Source organism: Pelophylax lessonae (genome assembly GCF_965119305.1).
Source record: "Pelophylax lessonae genome assembly, chromosome: 8".
Taxonomy (NCBI): domain Eukaryota; kingdom Metazoa; phylum Chordata; class Amphibia; order Anura; family Ranidae; genus Pelophylax; species Pelophylax lessonae.
Window position 1 is genome coordinate 71,366,280 of NC_138775.1, and position 18,640 is coordinate 71,384,919.

The window sequence follows — 18,640 nt, forward strand, 5'->3', positions numbered from 1 at the left end:
TATATATATATATATATCTATATATATCATTTTTTTTTTTTTTTTTTAATATAAAGAAAAACCTAATAAAGCCAAAAAAAAACTCCAAAGGGAGGACAGCAATGATGCCATAAATGGAATTAGTGCTGCTGGGCCACAGAAACCAAAGAGAAGCCCTGCTGATGCAGAAGGAATGGCACATTTGACGCAGAAGGGGGGGACAGCAATTATGCCCTAAATATTTAGTGCTGCTGTGCCATGGAAAAAAAAACCCTGCTTATGCAGAAGGAATAGCACTTGCGATGCAGAAGAGGGGACAGTACTTATGCCCTAAATATTATTAGTGCTGCTGTGCCATGAAAAAAAAAACCCACTGCTGACGCAAAAGGAATAGCAGAAGGGGGGGACAGCAATTATACCCTAAATATTATTAGTGCTGCTACGCCACACACAAAACCCTGCTGATGCAGAAGGAATAGCACCTGCAATGCAGAAGGGGGGACCCCAATTATGCCCTAAATATTAGTGCTGCTGCAAAAAGAAAACCTGCTAATGTAGAAGAAATAGCACCTACAATGCAGAAGGGGGGACCGCAATTATGCCCTAACTATTAGTGCTGTTGCTCCACAAAAAAAACCCTGCTGACTCAGAAGGATTAGCACCTGCGATGCAGAAGAGGAGACTGCAATTATGCCCTAAATATTATTAGTGCTGCTGTGCCATGAAAAAAAACCAAAACACGGCTCACTCAGGAAGGAAAAGCGCCTGCGACGCAGAAGGTGGGACAGGATTTATGCCCTAAATGTTATTAGTGCTGCTGCTGCGCCACAAAAAATAAACCTGCTGATGTGGAAGGAATAGCATCTGGGACACAGAAGGGGGGGCAGCAATTATGCCTTAAATATTAGTGCTGCTGTGCCACAAAAAAAAAATCACGACTGACGCAGAAAAAATAGAACCTGTGACACAGAAGGGGGAGTACCAATATTTCAGCAACAAAACCAAATGCTGAAAAAAAAAAATAAAAAAAAAAATCTATATATCAATGAAAGAAGAAAATGGGGTCAGTGGGGTGACAGACTTATTGGTGTATACAACACTTCAGTGGCCGCACTACACTGTGATACACAAGAATCACAGCACTACACTGTGTTACACAAGAATTAGCACAGCACTACACTAAACTGACTGCAGTACACTGTGTTACACAAGATGAATCAGCACAGCACTACACTGCACTTACTGCATTAAACATGAAAGCACAATCCACTAACTACCTGCCTAATCTCCACTCCTAACACACCACACATGGCCGCTGTGTAAGCAGCCTTATATAGTGTGAGGCGTGGACCTAGCTCCTTAGCCATGATTGGCTAAAGGCACCCTGCCTTTGGCCAATCATGGCTCTGACAGGACATTGTGCTGTGATTGGCCGAAGCATACAGATTAGGTGCATGTTTTGGCCAATCCCTTTGAACTTCCTGCCCCGGGTGTTCCTGTATTCAGCGGATACAAGAACACCCGATGTTCGAGTCCAACTTGCGTTCGACTTGAACATAAAGCCCATCACAACGCATAATGAAGTGGAGAATTATCTTGACAGTATCATTCGAATAGCAGAACTGGACTCGGAAGGGTTTTTCCTACTCGCAGAGATGTCAGGGTACAATTTTGTGTCTAGATGTCCTCCATGTACACTGAGTGGGCTTGCTCAGCAAAGAGTCAGTTATCTGGGATAGATTTTATAACAGAGTATTTTTGTTTTCCCCCGAGACTATCCTATGTCTGGTGGCAGGAACAATCATTTGGTGGCTGGGTCATCCATGTAATGCCAGCTCCCATCTAGCCTCTGTGGGAATAACATAAGGAGTCAAATTTCCATACTGAAATGTTTTAGATTTCGTCAACAGCAGAGTGAAGATTTACCTACATTTTAAAGCAGAAACCCAGGCAGTTAAGAAGAAAAAATGAATGCAATCGTGTGTTTAAAAAAATAATGCAAATAGTAGAAATACCTGAATTTACCTTGAATTCTATGGCAGCCTCCAAACTGTAAAAGTAAATGGTGGTACCTGGGTCCAATTAGTGGTCTTGCATTTTATCGGTACTGACAAGAGTAGAGCGCAAAAAAATTACCTTTCTTCAGTCTCCTTTTGCTTCTTCACTGTCCAATCGCAGATTAGGGGAAGGGAGGAGACAAAGCTTTGGGATTTAATTTAAGCAAATAAAAAGCCAGATCACTATGCCAGCTGTGCTTTTTAAATCTCAGGCCCGTATGGACAAATACAAATCATTTTGTAGGTAGGGCAGCTCCATATATGTATTTCTACAGTGTACTTTGCAATTTGCCTAGAGTTTAGCTACCTTTTGCGTGTTGGGAAGCTTTTATAATTTAGTAGAAAACTATTTAGTTCTGAAAACGGAAGGCATCTTTACTATGGACAGTGGGTGGATTGTAAAAACAGGCAGTTGAGCAGCAGGTTTAAACTCCCCCCAAATCTACAAAACAGTCCGAGAGGGCTGTTCACATGCCATGGCTGTGATGGTTTGCTCTGCGGAAAATTTTATGTGGTCTGTTGAGTTGACGGGCAGCACAGCCTGTCACATGACCATCGAAGTAAGTGTGGCAGTTGTGGTACATTAGTCCCATTGCAAATTGCAGTTTAGACAAAATATAAAATGGGCATTCAGGTGGCGAGATCACCTTTCAGAATGCCTATGAGGGGGCTGCTTAGCCACACACTGAAAACTGATCCTCTGTGGATTGCTTGTCAGTGAATGGGCTACCGTGAAATGAACGTAACTTGTTGCAATTGATTTATGCTCCTTTTTAATATTAAGGGGTTTTGCTTCCTATTGTGTCAGCTCCTTTTCAGGCTTGCCAGTCTCGGAATAAAACTCATGTATTTACTGTCTTTAGGGTGTTCTTTTGAGCAAGTACCATTCTGCGTTTATTTTATAGATTTGTGTCAGAGAGGGCTGATACACTTTTATGTACCATCTAGTGCTGTATCTTTTTTTATAATTTTACTTTATAATGAACAGTATAAATATATACAGTGTATGCAGTAGCGGCTGGTGCTCAAAAAAATTTTTTTTGGGGGGGGGGGGCGCAAACAGAAAAATGTAATAGGCATTTCTTTGTGGCAGAAAACACTGTAAAAAATTGCATGACTTTGAGGTCGCAAAAGTGTGAAAGGGGCCTTCAGTAATTAACCACTTGCCGACTGCCTAATGCCGATCTACGTCAGCAGTCAGCCCCTCACAGGCAAAGTGACGTAGGGCTACGTCACTAGCTTGTGAGGGCCTAGGGAGCGCGCGCGCCGCCGGAGGCGCGCTCCCGCGTGGTCACGGACCCCCCCGCGCGTGTGACCAGCGGACCCGATGTCCGCCGGTCACTCGGCGATCGGCGGGGGAGAGGCAGAATGTCAGGCAGCTTGTGTAAACAAGCCACCTGTCATTCTCCTCGCTGTAAAGACACTGATCACACGGATCTAGTATGTAGAGCAGTTGATCAGTGTCCTTACAGCTCAAGCCACAGCCAATCACAGTAGAAAGCACGCCCCTAGGGATACACACAGCCCCTCCCTCCCAAATAAAGTTAACCCCTTCACTACCAGTGTATTTTTACAGTAACAGTGCATATATATAGCACTGATTACTGTAGAAATGTCACTGGTAACCCCAAAAGTGTCACAAATGTCAGTCAAGGGTCCGATCTGTCCGCCCCAATGTCGCAGTACCGCAAAAAAAATCGCAGATCGCCGTCATTACGCATTAAAAAAAACAACAAAAATGACAAAAATCTTTCCCTTTGTTAGTAAACGCGATAACTTTTGCGCAAACCAATCAAAATACGCTTTTTGCAATTTTTTTTTACCAAACATAGGTAGCATAAAACAAATTGGCCGAAAATGTTAAAAAATTTTTATTTTTACATTTTTTTTTGGGGAAATTTCATATAAAAAAATGTGAAAAATATTGCTATTTTTGCAAAATTTACGCTCTTTTTTTGTTTATAGCGCGTGATCAAAAAATCGCACAGGTGATCAAATACCACCAAAAGAAAGCTCTGTTTGTGGGAAAAAAAGGACGCCAAATTTGTTTAGATACAGCGTCGCACGACCGCGCAATTGTCCGTTAAAGTCACGCAGTGCCGAATCGCAAAATACCCCCTGGTCGGAATGGGGGTAAAATCTTCTGGGGCTTAAGTGGTTAAGGTATAGTGTGCCCCCTTTCAATGCAGAGAGACCAGCGTGCCCACTTTCAATGCACAGTGACCAGCGTGCCCCCTTTCAATGCACAGTGACCAGCGTGCCCCCTTTCAATGCACAGTGACCAGCGTGCCCCCTTCAATGCAGTGACCAGCGTACATGTCCCCTTCAATGCAGTGACCAGCGTACATGCCCCCAATGCAGAGACCAGCATACATGCCCCCTTCAATGCAGTGACCAGCGTACATGCCCCCAATGCAGTGACCAGCATACATGCCCCCAATGCAGAGATCAGCGTGCATGCCCCCTTCAATGCAGTGACAGCATACCTGCCCCCAATGCAGTGACAGCATACCTGCCCCCAATGCAGTGACCAGCATACATGCCCCCAATGCAGAGATCAGCGTGCGTGCCCCCTTCAATGCAGTGACAGCATACCTGCCCCCAATGCAGTGACCAGCATACATGCCCCCTTCAATGCAGTGACCAGCATACCATTCCCCCAATGCAGTGACCAGCGTACATGCTCCCAATGCAGTGACCAACGTACATGCTCCCAATGCAGTGACCAGCGTACATGCCCCCAATGCAGAGATCAGCGTGCATGCCCCCTTCAATGCAGTGACAGCATACCTGCCCCCAATGCAGTTACCAGCATACATGCCCCCAATGCAGAGATCAGCGTGCGTGCCCCCTTCAATGCAGTGACCAGCATACCATTCCCCCAATGCAGTGACCAGCATACATGCCCCCAATGCAGTGACCAGCGTACATGCCCCCAATGCAGAGATCAGCGTGCGTGCCCCCTTCAATGCAGTGACCAGCATACATGCCCCCTTCAATGCAGTGACCAGCATACATGCCCCCTTCAATGCACTGACCAGTGTACATGCCCCCAATGCAGTGACCAGCGTACATGCCCCCAATGCAGTGACCAGCATACGTGCCCCCAATGCAGTGACCAGCGTACGTGCCCCCAATGTAGTGACCAGCATATATGCCCCCAATGCAGAGATCAGCGTGCGTGCCCCCAATGTAGTGACCAGCATACATTCCCCCAATGCAGAGATCAGCGTGCGTGCCCCGTTACTTACCTGGAGTAGCAGCAGCGGCGGGCGGCTTCTCCTCAGTCCCGGTGACCGGCGGCGCCTCTCCTCCAGTCCTTCCACTCCCGCCTCCTCCTTGGCCAATGGCATGGGGTTTGCCTTGCAGCCAATCAGGAAGCATGTATCGGACGCGCTTCCTGATTGGCCAGGAGGACGATCGGTGTGACAATAGCGAATTTTAATTCACACGATTTATTGTCACACAATGGGTGGGCTCGGGACGCACTGCTCTGCGCCCCGAGTCCACCTTTTGCATCGCCCTATTAGTCTCTGGCTCTAATCAGGTGATGCCAAAAAAAAATCCCAATTGAACTCCGTGCGTCTGGCACCCCTGCATGCAGATTAGGGGGCCGGACGCATTGATGGGGGGGGCGGCGCCCCTGCGCCCTCAGTACACCGGCCGCCACTGAGTGTATGCAATGGGGGGAATCTACTAAAACTGAAGTAGACAGAATCTGGAGCAACTGTTCTTAGTAATCAATCAACTTCTATCCTCAGTATATTCAGTTAAGCTTTGAAAATGAAAGGTAGAAGCTGATTGGTTGCCGTGCACAGCTGCTCCAGTTTCAGTATATACCCTCATACTATTTTCCTGAACAAGAAATGGCTGAAACTACAAATAGTTTGTTGGGTAAACCGTAATCGTAAATGCACTTAATCTTTGTATGTAGCTGTTTGTATAAAGTTCCATTTTATACCATTATAAATAAAATAGATGCTTCAACACTGTATGCATGTTTATATTATATATAATATGTGCCTGTATACACGTGTAAATTGTGTTCTCACTCAATACTGAAGGATAATCTCTGATTTGGAGCATTGTTTTTTTTTTTTTTTTTCCTCGATAGGTCCATACTGCTCCATCACTAAGGCGTTATTCTGGAGACCAGAAGGTGAAAGAGGAAAATTCTTCTCACAAAAAGAGGTCTCATCATGCTGAAAAGTCCAAAACAATTGGGAGGTTTTCTGTTATGAGTACAGAAGACGAGGTCACTGTCACGTCTCCATGTTATCAGAGGTTTTCAGCTCCTCCAGATGTCTATCTAGATCAACTTCCCACCTATCTAGTCAAGAATTCTGTACCTCGAGCGCATACATCTTCCCCTATAAATTCTCTTTTCTGTGGACACGTGTCAAGTGATTCAGGAGATGAGATTCTTCAGCCGAAGGCCAAAGGTTCTGCTCCATCAACCCCAAGCAAAGGGGCTAATGACTTCATGAAGAAAGCTGCAGCTTTCTTGCATCGAAAGTCTAGTGTGCAGAGCCCAGATTCCCCAAGTGGACAAGGCATGAAAATCCCTTCAATAAATGTGACATCTTTTCATTCCCAGTCTTCCTATGTGAGCAGTGACAATGACTCGGAGTTTGAAGATGCTGATATGAAGAAGGAATTACAGAACCTCAGAGAAAAGTATGTATAGAAAACATTTTTCCTTATTAGAAAAAGGCCCTAGCACACACATTATGGTGTCTGCTCTTAGGCCAATGTCACATTGGCATTTTGTGGCTGGCAACACTTTACCAGTGGCAGAGTCACGCAGATGAGCGAAGGCTTTTCTCTGTGGAATTTCTCCACACTGGCCCCAAATATTGGGTAATTTCCTATGTGGGGGGATTGGGGTGAGAGTGGGACACCTCGCTGCGACAGCTAGTGAGTGAGCAATTCCATACAGACAAGTAAGCTGCCTTTTTGTGGTGCTGGTGCTAGCGTGCTTTCGCCAGGGTCTGCATCTTCTGTGTGACATCAGCCTTAAAATTAGCTTTTTAAATTGGAAAAGTGTTCAATATGGAAGCTAACATTTCTTCACAGCATCAGTGGGAAGCATTTGGTTTCAGTCTTTTAACTCAAGGTGGTGAAAAAAATTAAGTGTAAGAAGGTCATTACTGCAACAGTGATCCACATATTATGCAATTTTCTTTCCTTCAACCACGGCTTAGTGGTGGGGGAATCTCTCCTGTTGAGTTATTGTATTCTGGCTGTGGGTGGTTTCCCCGCTGTCATACCACAATGATTACTGCTTGCGGCTTTTACCGCCGGCAGTGATTTTATTGAAAAAAAAACCCGACAGGCTAGTTGTACTGAAGTCGATCAATAGACCGACTTCAGTACAACCAGCCTGCCCATATGGATAGTTTTGATCTTCCTGTCGCTGTCTTATTACTCACAGCCTCAGCTGGTGTTGAATAATTTCTTCTATACAGCTAATGTTGAATTAAATTTTGATTGACAATCTGAAAAAGTTTGTGTCAATGTGTAATAGAGGAAATCAGGGAAGTTATTTTTTATTGTAGTATATACAGTTGTGCTTATAAGTTTACATACCCTGCAGAATTTGATTTCTTGGCCCTTTTTCCAAGAATATAATTGATAACACAAAAACATTTCTTTCACTCATTGTTCGTGTTTGGCTGAAGCCATTTTTTACCAATCAACTGTGTTTACTCTTTTTAAATTATAATGACAGCAAAAACTACCCAAATTACCCTGATCAAAAGTTTACATACCCAGGTGATTTTGGCCTGATAACATGCACACAAGTTGACACAAAGCTTAAATGGCTATTAAAGGTAGCCATCTTCACCTGTGATCTGTTTTCTAGTAATTGGTGTGTGTGTATAAAAGGTCAGTGAGTTTCTGGACTCCTGACAGACCCTTGCATCTTTCATCCAGTGCTGCACTGACGTTTCTGGATTCTGAGTCATGGGGAAAGCAAAAGAATTGTCAGAGGATCTGCGGGAAAAGGTAGTTGAATTGTATAAAACAGGAAAGGGGTATAAAAAGATATCCAAGGAATTCAGAATGCCAATCAGCAGTGTTCAAACTCTAAACGAGAAGTGGAAAATGAGGGGTTCTGTTCAAACCAATCCACGGTCAGATAGACCAACTAAAATTTTAGCCACAGCTGCCAGGAAAATTTTTGGAATGCAAAGAAAAACCCACAAATAACTTCAGGTTAAATACAGGACTCTCTGAAAACATGTGATGTGGCTGTTTCAAGATGCACAATAAGGAGGCACTTGAAGAAAGATGGGGCTGCATGGTCGAGTTACCAGAAGAAAGCCATTACTACACAAATGCCACAAAGTATCCCGCTTACAATATGCCAAACTGCACAGAGACAAGCCTCAAACCTTCTGGCACAAAGTCATGTGGAGTGATGAGACCAAAATGTAGCTTTTTGGCCACAACCATAAACGCTACATTTGGAGAGGAGTCAACCAGGCCTATGATGAAAGGTACACCATGCCTACTGTGAAACACGGAGGTGGATCACTGATGTTTTGGGGATGTGTGAGCTACAAAGGCACAGGAAATTTGGTCAGAATTGATGGCAAGATGAATGCAGTATGTTATCAAAAAAGTACTGGAGGAAAATTTGCATTAATCAGCCCGAAAGCTGCGCATGGGACGTACTTGGACATTCCAACATGACAATGATCCTAAACACAAGGCCAAGTCGACCTGTCATTGGCTAAATCAGGCTCAAATGTGCAATGCATGCAAGACAGCCCAATAATTTACAGGAACTTGAGGCTTTTTGCCAGGAAGAATGGCAGCTTTACCATCTGAGAAGATAAATCGCCTCATCCACAAATACCACAAAAGACTTCAAGCTGTCATTGATGTTAAAGGGGGCAGTACATAGTATTAAGAGGTGGGTTATGTAAACTTGATCAGGGTCATTTGGGTAGTTGATTGATAATGGCTTCAGCCAAACACTAACCATGAGTTAAGGGGAACATTTTTGGGTTATCCATATTCTCTGAAAAATGGCCAAGAAATCATAAATTCTGCCAGGGTATGTAAACTGTATAATTTGTTTAATCTTACAAATTTAATACGATATGTAAACCTTTAATGTAGACTTCAGATATCACAGTAATGAGAAAACGGAAGTAGTCCTTATCAAATGAAGTCATTCATCCATGTGTTTTTTTTTTTTTTTCATTTTGGATGGAGTAGGCAAAAAACCTCTGCTGGGCTCTTACTGATGTTTGTCCTAGCTAGGGAGATTTACCTTAATTTCCTGTATCAGGGACACCACAGGGAGGGAGAGACAATCTCTCTAATGTGGCAAGGAGTTACACCTTTATAGCAGTCACCAAAATAAGTGTACCTTTTTGGAATAACTTGGTTTTTCCCTGGCAATGGACAGTATAGTACAGTTTGTGAGGGGGAATCTTTTGAGCAGGAATGAACACAGCAATAAACAGTTGACTGTGTTTGACCTCCATCCCTGAAACTAGAAGAAAATTTAATTTAACCTGTTTAATAACCGAATTACCCTTCAATTTGGGTAGATTGCCTCTCATGTCTTGTTGTGTCTGCAGGACAGGACCTATTAGGAAATCTTATATTTTTGAATTTCCTTATGTGGTGGAATACCATTGATCAATAAAGGTACCATTGGCAGGTACTATCCGAAAAAATGCAGTATCAGATAAAGACCTACCCAATAAAGGTAGGAATATCCGTAAAGTAGGATGTTCAATGTACCTCCAGGGGACACAACCAACATGTAGATCCTACATAAATTGCATGTAAAATAAAATCTTCGTTACATTAAAAACAATATACATCAATAAAAGTACATAGTAAAAACCAGTGTCCAATAAAATGAACTGCAAAAATGTATAAATGTCCCAGTGCTCTTGATCGACGCATATTGTTTATATATATATATATATATATATATATATATATATATATATATATATATATATATATATATATATATATATATATATATATATATATAGATATATATATATATATATATATATATATATATATATAGAGATATATATATATATATATATATATATATATATATATATATATATATATATATATATATAGATGGATAGAGATATATATTTGTATCTAAAGTATTATACATATCCAAAAAGCTTTTTTTATACACGGCTAAATACATACACATATACTACGGCCCTCATAGGTGTGATAACATACCTGGGATAGTCTTATGAATATATTATATATTGGTTGTTATTACACTTTATTGGATGTATTATTTGAAATGTGTTTATTAGAGTTTCTAAGCACGGTACCAAAAAAGGTGGCTATAGATGAACTTTAAAAGTCTGAAGCCATTAAATCAGCACAACTGCAATTAAATTTGTATTTTTGGAAGATCAGTAATGGGTGTCTGCCTTTTTCCTCAGACTGAGTTATTTCCAGAAGCACCTCTTGTTACAGGTTGCCATAGTAAATCCCTATTGTAATAGTTTTTTTTTTTTTTAACCTTGATTGTCATTTTCTGTCTTTGACCATGTATAATGAAATTTCCTCCCTCCCTATTACAGCTTTTGATGACCATGCTCTTTATCTCCAAGTATAAAACTCACAGAATGTCTTGTTTCTGACAGTTAAACTTGCGAATACTTTTACACTGACTGGGAACACAAAGATAAAGCAACTTATTTTTCCACTAATGCCTGCACTTAACAAAAGTTTTGAAGTCCTTGACGCAAGTAATCTACAAGGATAATAGGAAATGACTCAGAGCGTCTTTGCAACTGCATTAGTCACTGTGTAGCAATTTTCAGAATTACAGCTAAAAGTAGTCCTGGCAGAGTAAAAATTTCCATTTTGTTTTGTGATATTTTTAAGGTGGTTCTTGCTTTTGAAGTAAAGACTTGTTATATCATGTCACTGAAATTCTAGTTTTTGTAAGAGTTGAATGGTAGAAAAAGTGAAGTATGACAACTAGCAGTAAGAGAAGTGGTGAGCTAAAGCTGAAGTTTATTCTATGCTTATTTTGCTATCCATGATTCCTCCTTTTCCCCTTTTTGGCATTGATTACATACCTTATTTTTAAGGTGCTCTCACATTTGGGCATAGTTGAACTGAACAGTACCCGGGTTTGATTTTTCCATTCTCTCAACTCCCCCGCTGGTCTGCACTCACACTGGACTAATAAGTAAATATGCCGGGGCACACTTTCATTATCAATTCTGCCAACCAGACCACAGTAATCCCTGCTTCTGTTCTCAGTGATCTGTGGAGAGTTCTATTCTCAGGCGTGGTTTGCACTTACACTGAAACTAACTGTACGGACCTCTTCCAAGTGGTCCCCAGTATAGTACGCTTAACCATTCCCCAGTACTGTTTGGACCACTCACACTACACAAACCGGAGCAAGGAGATTAACCATGCCTGGGCACAGTTAAAACTACCATTGTGAGTGCACCCTTGGACCCAGTACATCATCACTGTGTCTTTGTAATTCTCTCTACCATGCTTCATGAAAACAACACAGCACCCTGCCTCAGTACCCTTCTCCAGAGCCCTCAGTCCTAATGCAATTATCAAAATGGGTGGATATCTAAAGGAGTGGGTGTTCGAGGAAGACTGCATTTGCATGTAGACCATCCGAAGTAAAGCCCACATGGGATGCTTAACCTTCATCATTGAAAATTTGAGAACTGAAATTTCAATGATAGAAAGCAGATAGGGAGAAAAGTGTTAGAGAGAAAAGTGTTAGATGATCCTGGATGTCCTCCAGACAGAAAACTAGAGAGGCTCTTTCTTGTTACAGCTTCTAATGCATGCCGTGAACAGTGTGCAGTAAAAAAAAGGGTAAACGATTTCAATAGATGAGGGATATGAAAATGCAAAACCAAAGGCAAGGCTGGAATTTAGCTTTTATGATTTTTTAATTTGTTAATTTTATATTTATTTCTGGTACTTTATGAACCGACATACCGGAAGTACCTCTTGGCATTAGAAACATCAGCTCAACTTATTCAGTTACAATGAACCAATTCACTTACACAGCAGGTCAACCACATTTGATCTTCATAGGTAGATCTGCGAGATCAACACATTCATGAAATGTCACACCCGCGATGTTTGGTGTACTGATGAAAAGGCTATCCTAGCCTTTGCTTGTCAGAATATAGCTGAATTAAGGTAGACATTAACTAATGCAATTTTAATGTAATTCTTTATTCATGTTTATTTGGTGAAAGACTTGTGCCTCTTCTGATTTATGGTAAGGCATCATACTCCATGATCTAAAACAGTGATGGCAAACCTTGAAAAATTAAAGGAACACTTCACTTTTTAATGAGAGTATAGCATCAAGTCAAAGTCCCAGGATCTTGATCTGGTCAGTAAAGTAGCAAGGTGGGGGGGGTTAATCAGTTTCAGATGCTTTGGTGTTACAAACAGGTGCACTAGATGGGCAACAATGAGACGACCTCCAAAACAGGAATGGTTTTACAGGTGGAGGCCGCTGACATTTTCTTTCTCTACCCTCTTTTCTGACAGTTTGGCTAGGGTCAGTGTCACTACTGGTAGCATGAGGCGATACCTGGACCCTATAGAGGTTGCACAGGCAGTCCAATTCCTCCAGGAAGGCACATCAATATGTGCCATTGCCAGAAGGTTTGCTGTGTCTCCCAGCACAGTCTCAAGAGAATGGAGGCGATTCCAGGAGACAGGCAGTTACTCTAGGAGAGCTGGACAGGGCCGTAGAAGGTCCTTAACCCATCAGCAGGACTGGTATCTGCTCCTTTGTGCAAGGAGAAACAGGATGAGCACTGCCAGAGCCCTACGAAATGACCTCCGGCAGGCCACTGGTGTGATTTTCTGATAAAACCATCAGAAACAGACTTCAGCACTCAGCATGTCCTGTAAGATTCCCGTTCTTTATCCTGCTGACCCCTGGGCCCTCGAGACCCAGAACTCTGCTTTTTTTATATAGATCACAGGACTGGAGGCTAAGCCTCCAAAACTGAGACAAAAAGCATAGCAGAGTTAACGCCTTCTCTCCCTAATCTGGGCAGCCACAGGGGACTGGCTAATACCGTAGGCAACCTGCTTACAAGTACACAGACAATAAATACATGACAGAGGCTCTAACTCATTCCAGCTCTATCCAAATTAAAAAAAAATATTTTTTATCTAAACATGTAATCTAATATAGAATATCATGTAGTGTGTGCTTATATACTTGTGTTGGTCGTCAAAGAGGACTGAATAATAAATGGGCTTCATGATTTAAATCTGGCCCTATTAGTTAAAAAGCACTTTGTGCTTACATGCAAAAGAAGCTTTTGTGTATTCGAAAAAAGACCTGCCTTAAGACTCTACCTCTGGCCCATCTGGCATAGATCAAAGATGTAATTAATAGTGGGATGGCATGCTGTGCCTGTAACCCAATGTTTTCTTCTCCATTTCAGAAATCTCTTTAATTTGTGTCTGTGGGTGGCTACTGTTGAGCTTTGTTTATGGCTAAATCCTTCCCAAGCATGCTAATAATATGTGCAAGCTGTGGTGCAGTACTAATGGCAGGCTGATCCCCTTTTTTTTGTAGCCTGGCACTCTATGCTAAAGGAGATTTGATTGATAATGTCTAATGAACATTCTGGCAGCAAGGTGTATCAGCCAGGAAGAAAGCAGTTTGCAAAAAGATTGACAGTTGTGTCCTATAGCATATCTTTGTAGCGAATGGGATTCAGTAAGGAGGATCTAATATAGAATAAGCATTTTAAGTGTTTTGGGCCTGAATCTGACCTGACCTAAAACATTGTGTTTTCTGCAAGTTAGGCTTTAAATAAAACCCTATTTTTCCTGTGGAGCTCCATCGATTCTCAGTGAAGGTTGTACATGAGGTTGCTACTTCTGCCAAAGTCTAGAATAAACCTCAGTCTTCCCAATTCTAAGCTCCTGTATCCTAACACCCAACTGTCAAATGCCAGACCCTCAGTGGGCAGCACAGCCACCGACAGTATATGGTGGGGCTTAGAGGCATGAGGAATGGGGCTTGATCTCAGTTTGGGCATAAGCTTAGGCCGCATGTACTGCCTGGGCCTAGGATCCAAGTAGTTCCACTGAAACCCAGATCAGCTTGAAGACCCAAACTCGGTACATGGATAAAAGAGGTGTCATGTACTGTATAGCTTAGGCCTTGAATCCAAGGGGCTCCAGAAAGAGACCTTTGAAGAGAGAAATTTGGAGGCCCTTTTAAGCCAAGGAATGGGGCATGTACCAGAATTTCTGTAGTTCACTATAGTCTTCAAAAAGGAACATGATTTAAATGAACATAGGAAATAACATCCATCCTTGCCTATATTTGTGTTCAGTTCATGAAACCTAAATTAGCACAAGGGAGATTTATTTGGGTCTTTGACAAGTGCTTATATTTATTGTTTGCACACAAAATGTAAACTGGTGACAAATATTGATTGCCCTGGTTTCATCATTTAACGGCTTCTAGTCCTCCTATAGCAAGTAATAGGATCAAGGGAAAATGCATCATTCAACTTGCCTGCTTTGATAGTACCCACCCCAGATAAATGGGTCAATTAATCTCCTCCTATATAAATGTGAAAGGTCTGTGTGTGAGCACGGACTATGGAAACCAAAAGTCACTATTTTAGCACTTTGCTTCTCTAAACAACTGACAGATTAACCGTGTCCTAGAACAGCCTTTTTTCAACCAGGGTGCTTTAGGGTTTCCTCAGGGGTGCCTTTATCAAAATGCCTTAAAAATTGCCCAAAAATTGCATACAAGCCAGCGGGTGGAGATTTAATATAAATCTCAAATATGTATGTGTATCTTTAGCACCCATGGTAGAATTCTCCTTGTAGCTGCCTTCCTTTCATTTGTCAAGAGCTCTATGTCAGAGAGGCATTCCCAGCCTCTTCTCCCACATAAGCTAGCAGTCTAGGAAAGGCAGGGTCCATAGCCCTATATTGGACATGTTGATGCCAAGGGAGAGTTCACCACTGTCTGGGGGAATGGAGGATCAGGTAAAAGTAAAATGATGGGTCTAATTAAATAGTTGAATTGCTCATACAGTTGAATTTATGTGTGTATGGTCATTAGATGAATTGGTGGTGATTGGTTACTACAGGAGTTATTGCACTTTGCACTTATTACAAGGGCTCTTTGTATTGTCTGCCATGATAAGCTTGGGTTGGGCTCATTCATTAAGGAGAGAGCAGTGTGCATGCTGCATGCAATAATTCATAGTAACCAATGAGAACTTGTATTTAAAATTGGTTGATGTGATTTACTGAGTTTTGTACATTGTTGTTGCTGTGAATAAGTTTTAAAAATGTTTACAAGGTCTGTTCTAGTTCATTTTAATCAATGACACTCTTAGGGATCAATAATGTGTTGCACTAAAAGCTTTTTATTCGATGAATAATAATGCAGCTGGACATCCACTTTCCTTGTCAGTTTCCACTAGTACCAGGTTAATGTATAGATGGCCAGAGACTTTGATTAATGCCGGTCCTACAAGTGAATCATTTTTTTCCCACTATCAGGCACATGAAAGAAATCACAGAATTACAAGTACAGCAGAGGAGAGAGATAGAAGCTCTTTACGTCAGGCTGGGTAAGCCTCTTCCGCCTAATGTGGGATTCCTTCACGCAGCGCCACCAAGTGGCCGTCGACGCAGGATCAGCAAGAATAAACTGAAAAGTGGAAAGTTACTTAATCCTTTGGTTCAGCAGCTGAAAAACGGGGCAAGTAGGTTGATGCATTTTGTTTTTATCTATGTATACCTAACATGCATTGCTATCTTAAGGAAGAATTTACTTTTGATGTATAATTTCACATTAGAGTATCCAAATACTGAAATGTTTCCAGGAACGCAGTTTGGTTTTCTTTGGTGTCCATTCTCTTTTGATGTTTTTTAGCTTCCCCCACTTGTCCCCTTTTTGTTCATCATAAAAGTGAAAATTTTATTTAAAGGGAGTGTTTTTTTTTTTTTTTTTTTTGTTTTTGCACAACCATTTTTTCTTCTTTTTGGAGTGTATGTCATGTGTTCCTGACTCGCTCACCAACAAATATAGCTCTACCTTGTTGCGTGTTGTGAAGCGATGCATTGAGTTCTTTCCTAATGCTTTTCTATCCTTGCTAATGCCAGACCTGTTTAGATTTCTAAGTCATAACCTATTAATTGTGTCTCAGTTTGACTGCTAATATGCGAATAAGCTTATCTTCCAAACCAGATATCCAGAGTAATTTTCCTTTGCCCATTCTGCTTTGAAATCTTTTCGGGACAGCATGAGCTATGCTCTGTTTTTAGTTTTTAATTCATCTACATGTGCATGACTGTCAGAGGCATGGCGACCTACAAGGAGTAAGTGCTGACAGAAAGCGATGTACCTTTTTTTAAAATAACATTGGGATTATGTTAATTGTGCGCCTAATGCTGAACACTGGAGGGAAAAATAACCCTTTCAGGGGGACTTCCTCCTACACCTAAAGGGATAAATGCTCGCTTTTGTCTAGGAAGAACACAAAAAGCAACTATTCTTACCTTCTTCCTCACTCCCACAGGCTTTGTCCCAGTTGCACGACCAGTGTCCTAAAACAGCATCTGTTCCTTGCTCCATGAGTTATAGGTGCACCAACATCATTATGTACAATGCAGGACCCTGCAGGATTCTGCATTGTAAGTGGGGACACTGCCCACAACCTGGAGCATTAGATAGAGAAGGGCTAAGGGGAGTATACTTGTTTTTTTGTGCCTCCTAGACAAAATGGAATCCCATTGCAAGGGTTGATTTTATTCCTTGAGTTCAGCATTACCAAAATTCCTGTTTTTAAAAAATTCCAACATTCTCTAAATATTTAGTCGCTGACCTGGAGCAAGTGAACAGACCTAGAATTCGAACTTCGCTGGCTGCATACTCGTTCGTAACACTACAGTCCATTGATGCCAATAAACACAGCATGGGTTGGAAAGTCCATCTGCCCATATAGGTATTCCATCCAGAAGTTGGGAGTGTGGCTGTCTTCTAGCCCATATTTACATTGTTAGAAAAAAATTAAATCAAGTATTCAGAGTTTGACCTCCTTCTGACTTTACTAGCTGCATGCTTTCTCTGGATTAGAAAACATTAAGAGCAGATTGACTCTTCAGGTATTTCAAATCTCCCTTTACCATTCATAATGTGGTCCATCTCAATTTCAGACACTATAAACAGTCCAATTAGGAAGACTTACATCTAGGGATGTGCTCATAACCGTTTCTCTTTCGTTCATTATTGGATACAGCACCTGATATTCATAACCATTGGGTTATACTGCCCCCTAAAGGAGTAGGACACTAGGCAGAAAAGAGTTCTGGCTATACCCATGGCCAGTCCCAGGGGGTATACACCCTCCCTTTGCTATAGTCACACTTTTTTTTTTTTTTTTTTCTGCCTAGTCAAGAGTAAGGACCTATTTCCTTGCTGGTATTTTTAGTACTGGCACAAATTTTTTAGATAGAAATTTTTTTTCCTCCTGGATTTTTTCCTGTGAGATCTAAAATCAACTGCCGGACTGGGCGACAGGCTGGATAATGGAAATTCAGTGGTCACGCCAGTCTGACCAACGAGCGCGTGCAGACCTCAGCCCTGCGATAGGTCAGCCGCGACATAGCCCCACTGGACAGGGTCTGGCCTGCGAGTTAAACGCCTCACGAGGTCGCATACAACCGAGTCTCGGCCCGAGTCGAATCGTTCCTCCTGGCTGACAGCCCCCCATTAAGAGGGGTTCTGTCTGGAGCGGTGCCTGCATGGTTCTTGGTATGGTGAGTAGCTGTCCCTCCCCTCCCTCTGGAGGGTTTTGGGGTGGGTGTGGGCCCCCTCCTTGGGATGGTTGAAACCCCTCGGGTTCCCCTCCTTCCTGCAGGAACCCCCCCTTGCCAAGTTCATCATCCTGCCCCCCTCCACATTAGGGCTGTTTGGGTGGTCTGGCCACTTTCCTGGGATGGGGGCAGGGTGCTAACTGGCGATGGGGGCTGGGGGGTGCACCGCCGGTGACTGAACGATCAACTGTGCGGAGGGGGATGTACCTGGTGGGGGGGTTGTACCTCGTGGGGGCCCCGACCAGGGCCCCCTGTCCTGCCTGGATCTGTCCTTGAGGCCTGGTCTCTCTCCTGGGTCCCTGTAAGCCTTGTGGTGCCGCCATTTTGTTGTACAAAGACAAAATTGCAATGCTGTAGCACCTTTCTCCTGCACTCCTGTCTTGTCGTTTTGCGGAACTCACACTTGGCTTCCCAAATGGCTACAGCCTTGCTGCCCTATAAGACTGGAGTTGTCTGAAGGCACTTAAAATAAAAAATAAAAAACCAAAGAGCGAACCGGCCTAGCGCATCATTATCCTCAATAATGGCCTTTATTAGTTAAGAGTTTATACTCACAAAAGTTTAAAAAACAGCATATCTAATCCGAACATCTGGAACAATCAATATCTGTAACCCCTGTCCTCAATAGATGATGGCTGCACTATGAGCCATCTATTGAGAACAGTGGGTACAGATATTGATTGTTCTTGATGTTCGGATTGGATATGCTGTTT

At 42.3% G+C, this 18,640-nt stretch overlaps 1 protein-coding gene across 2 annotated transcripts in view; it reads left to right on the plus strand.

Moving 5' to 3' along the window:
• The window catches only part of WNK2 (WNK lysine deficient protein kinase 2), a 403,248-nt gene that overhangs the window by 346,410 nt on the left and 38,198 nt on the right, over positions 1 to 18,640 (plus strand). For both annotated transcript variants that reach the window (XM_082265480.1, XM_082265479.1), the window contains exons 21-22: positions 6,151 to 6,713; positions 15,609 to 15,814. In XM_082265480.1, the coding sequence (XP_082121606.1) occupies positions 6,151 to 6,713; positions 15,609 to 15,814 (769 nt within the window). The remainder of the gene's footprint in view (positions 1 to 6,150; positions 6,714 to 15,608; positions 15,815 to 18,640) is intronic.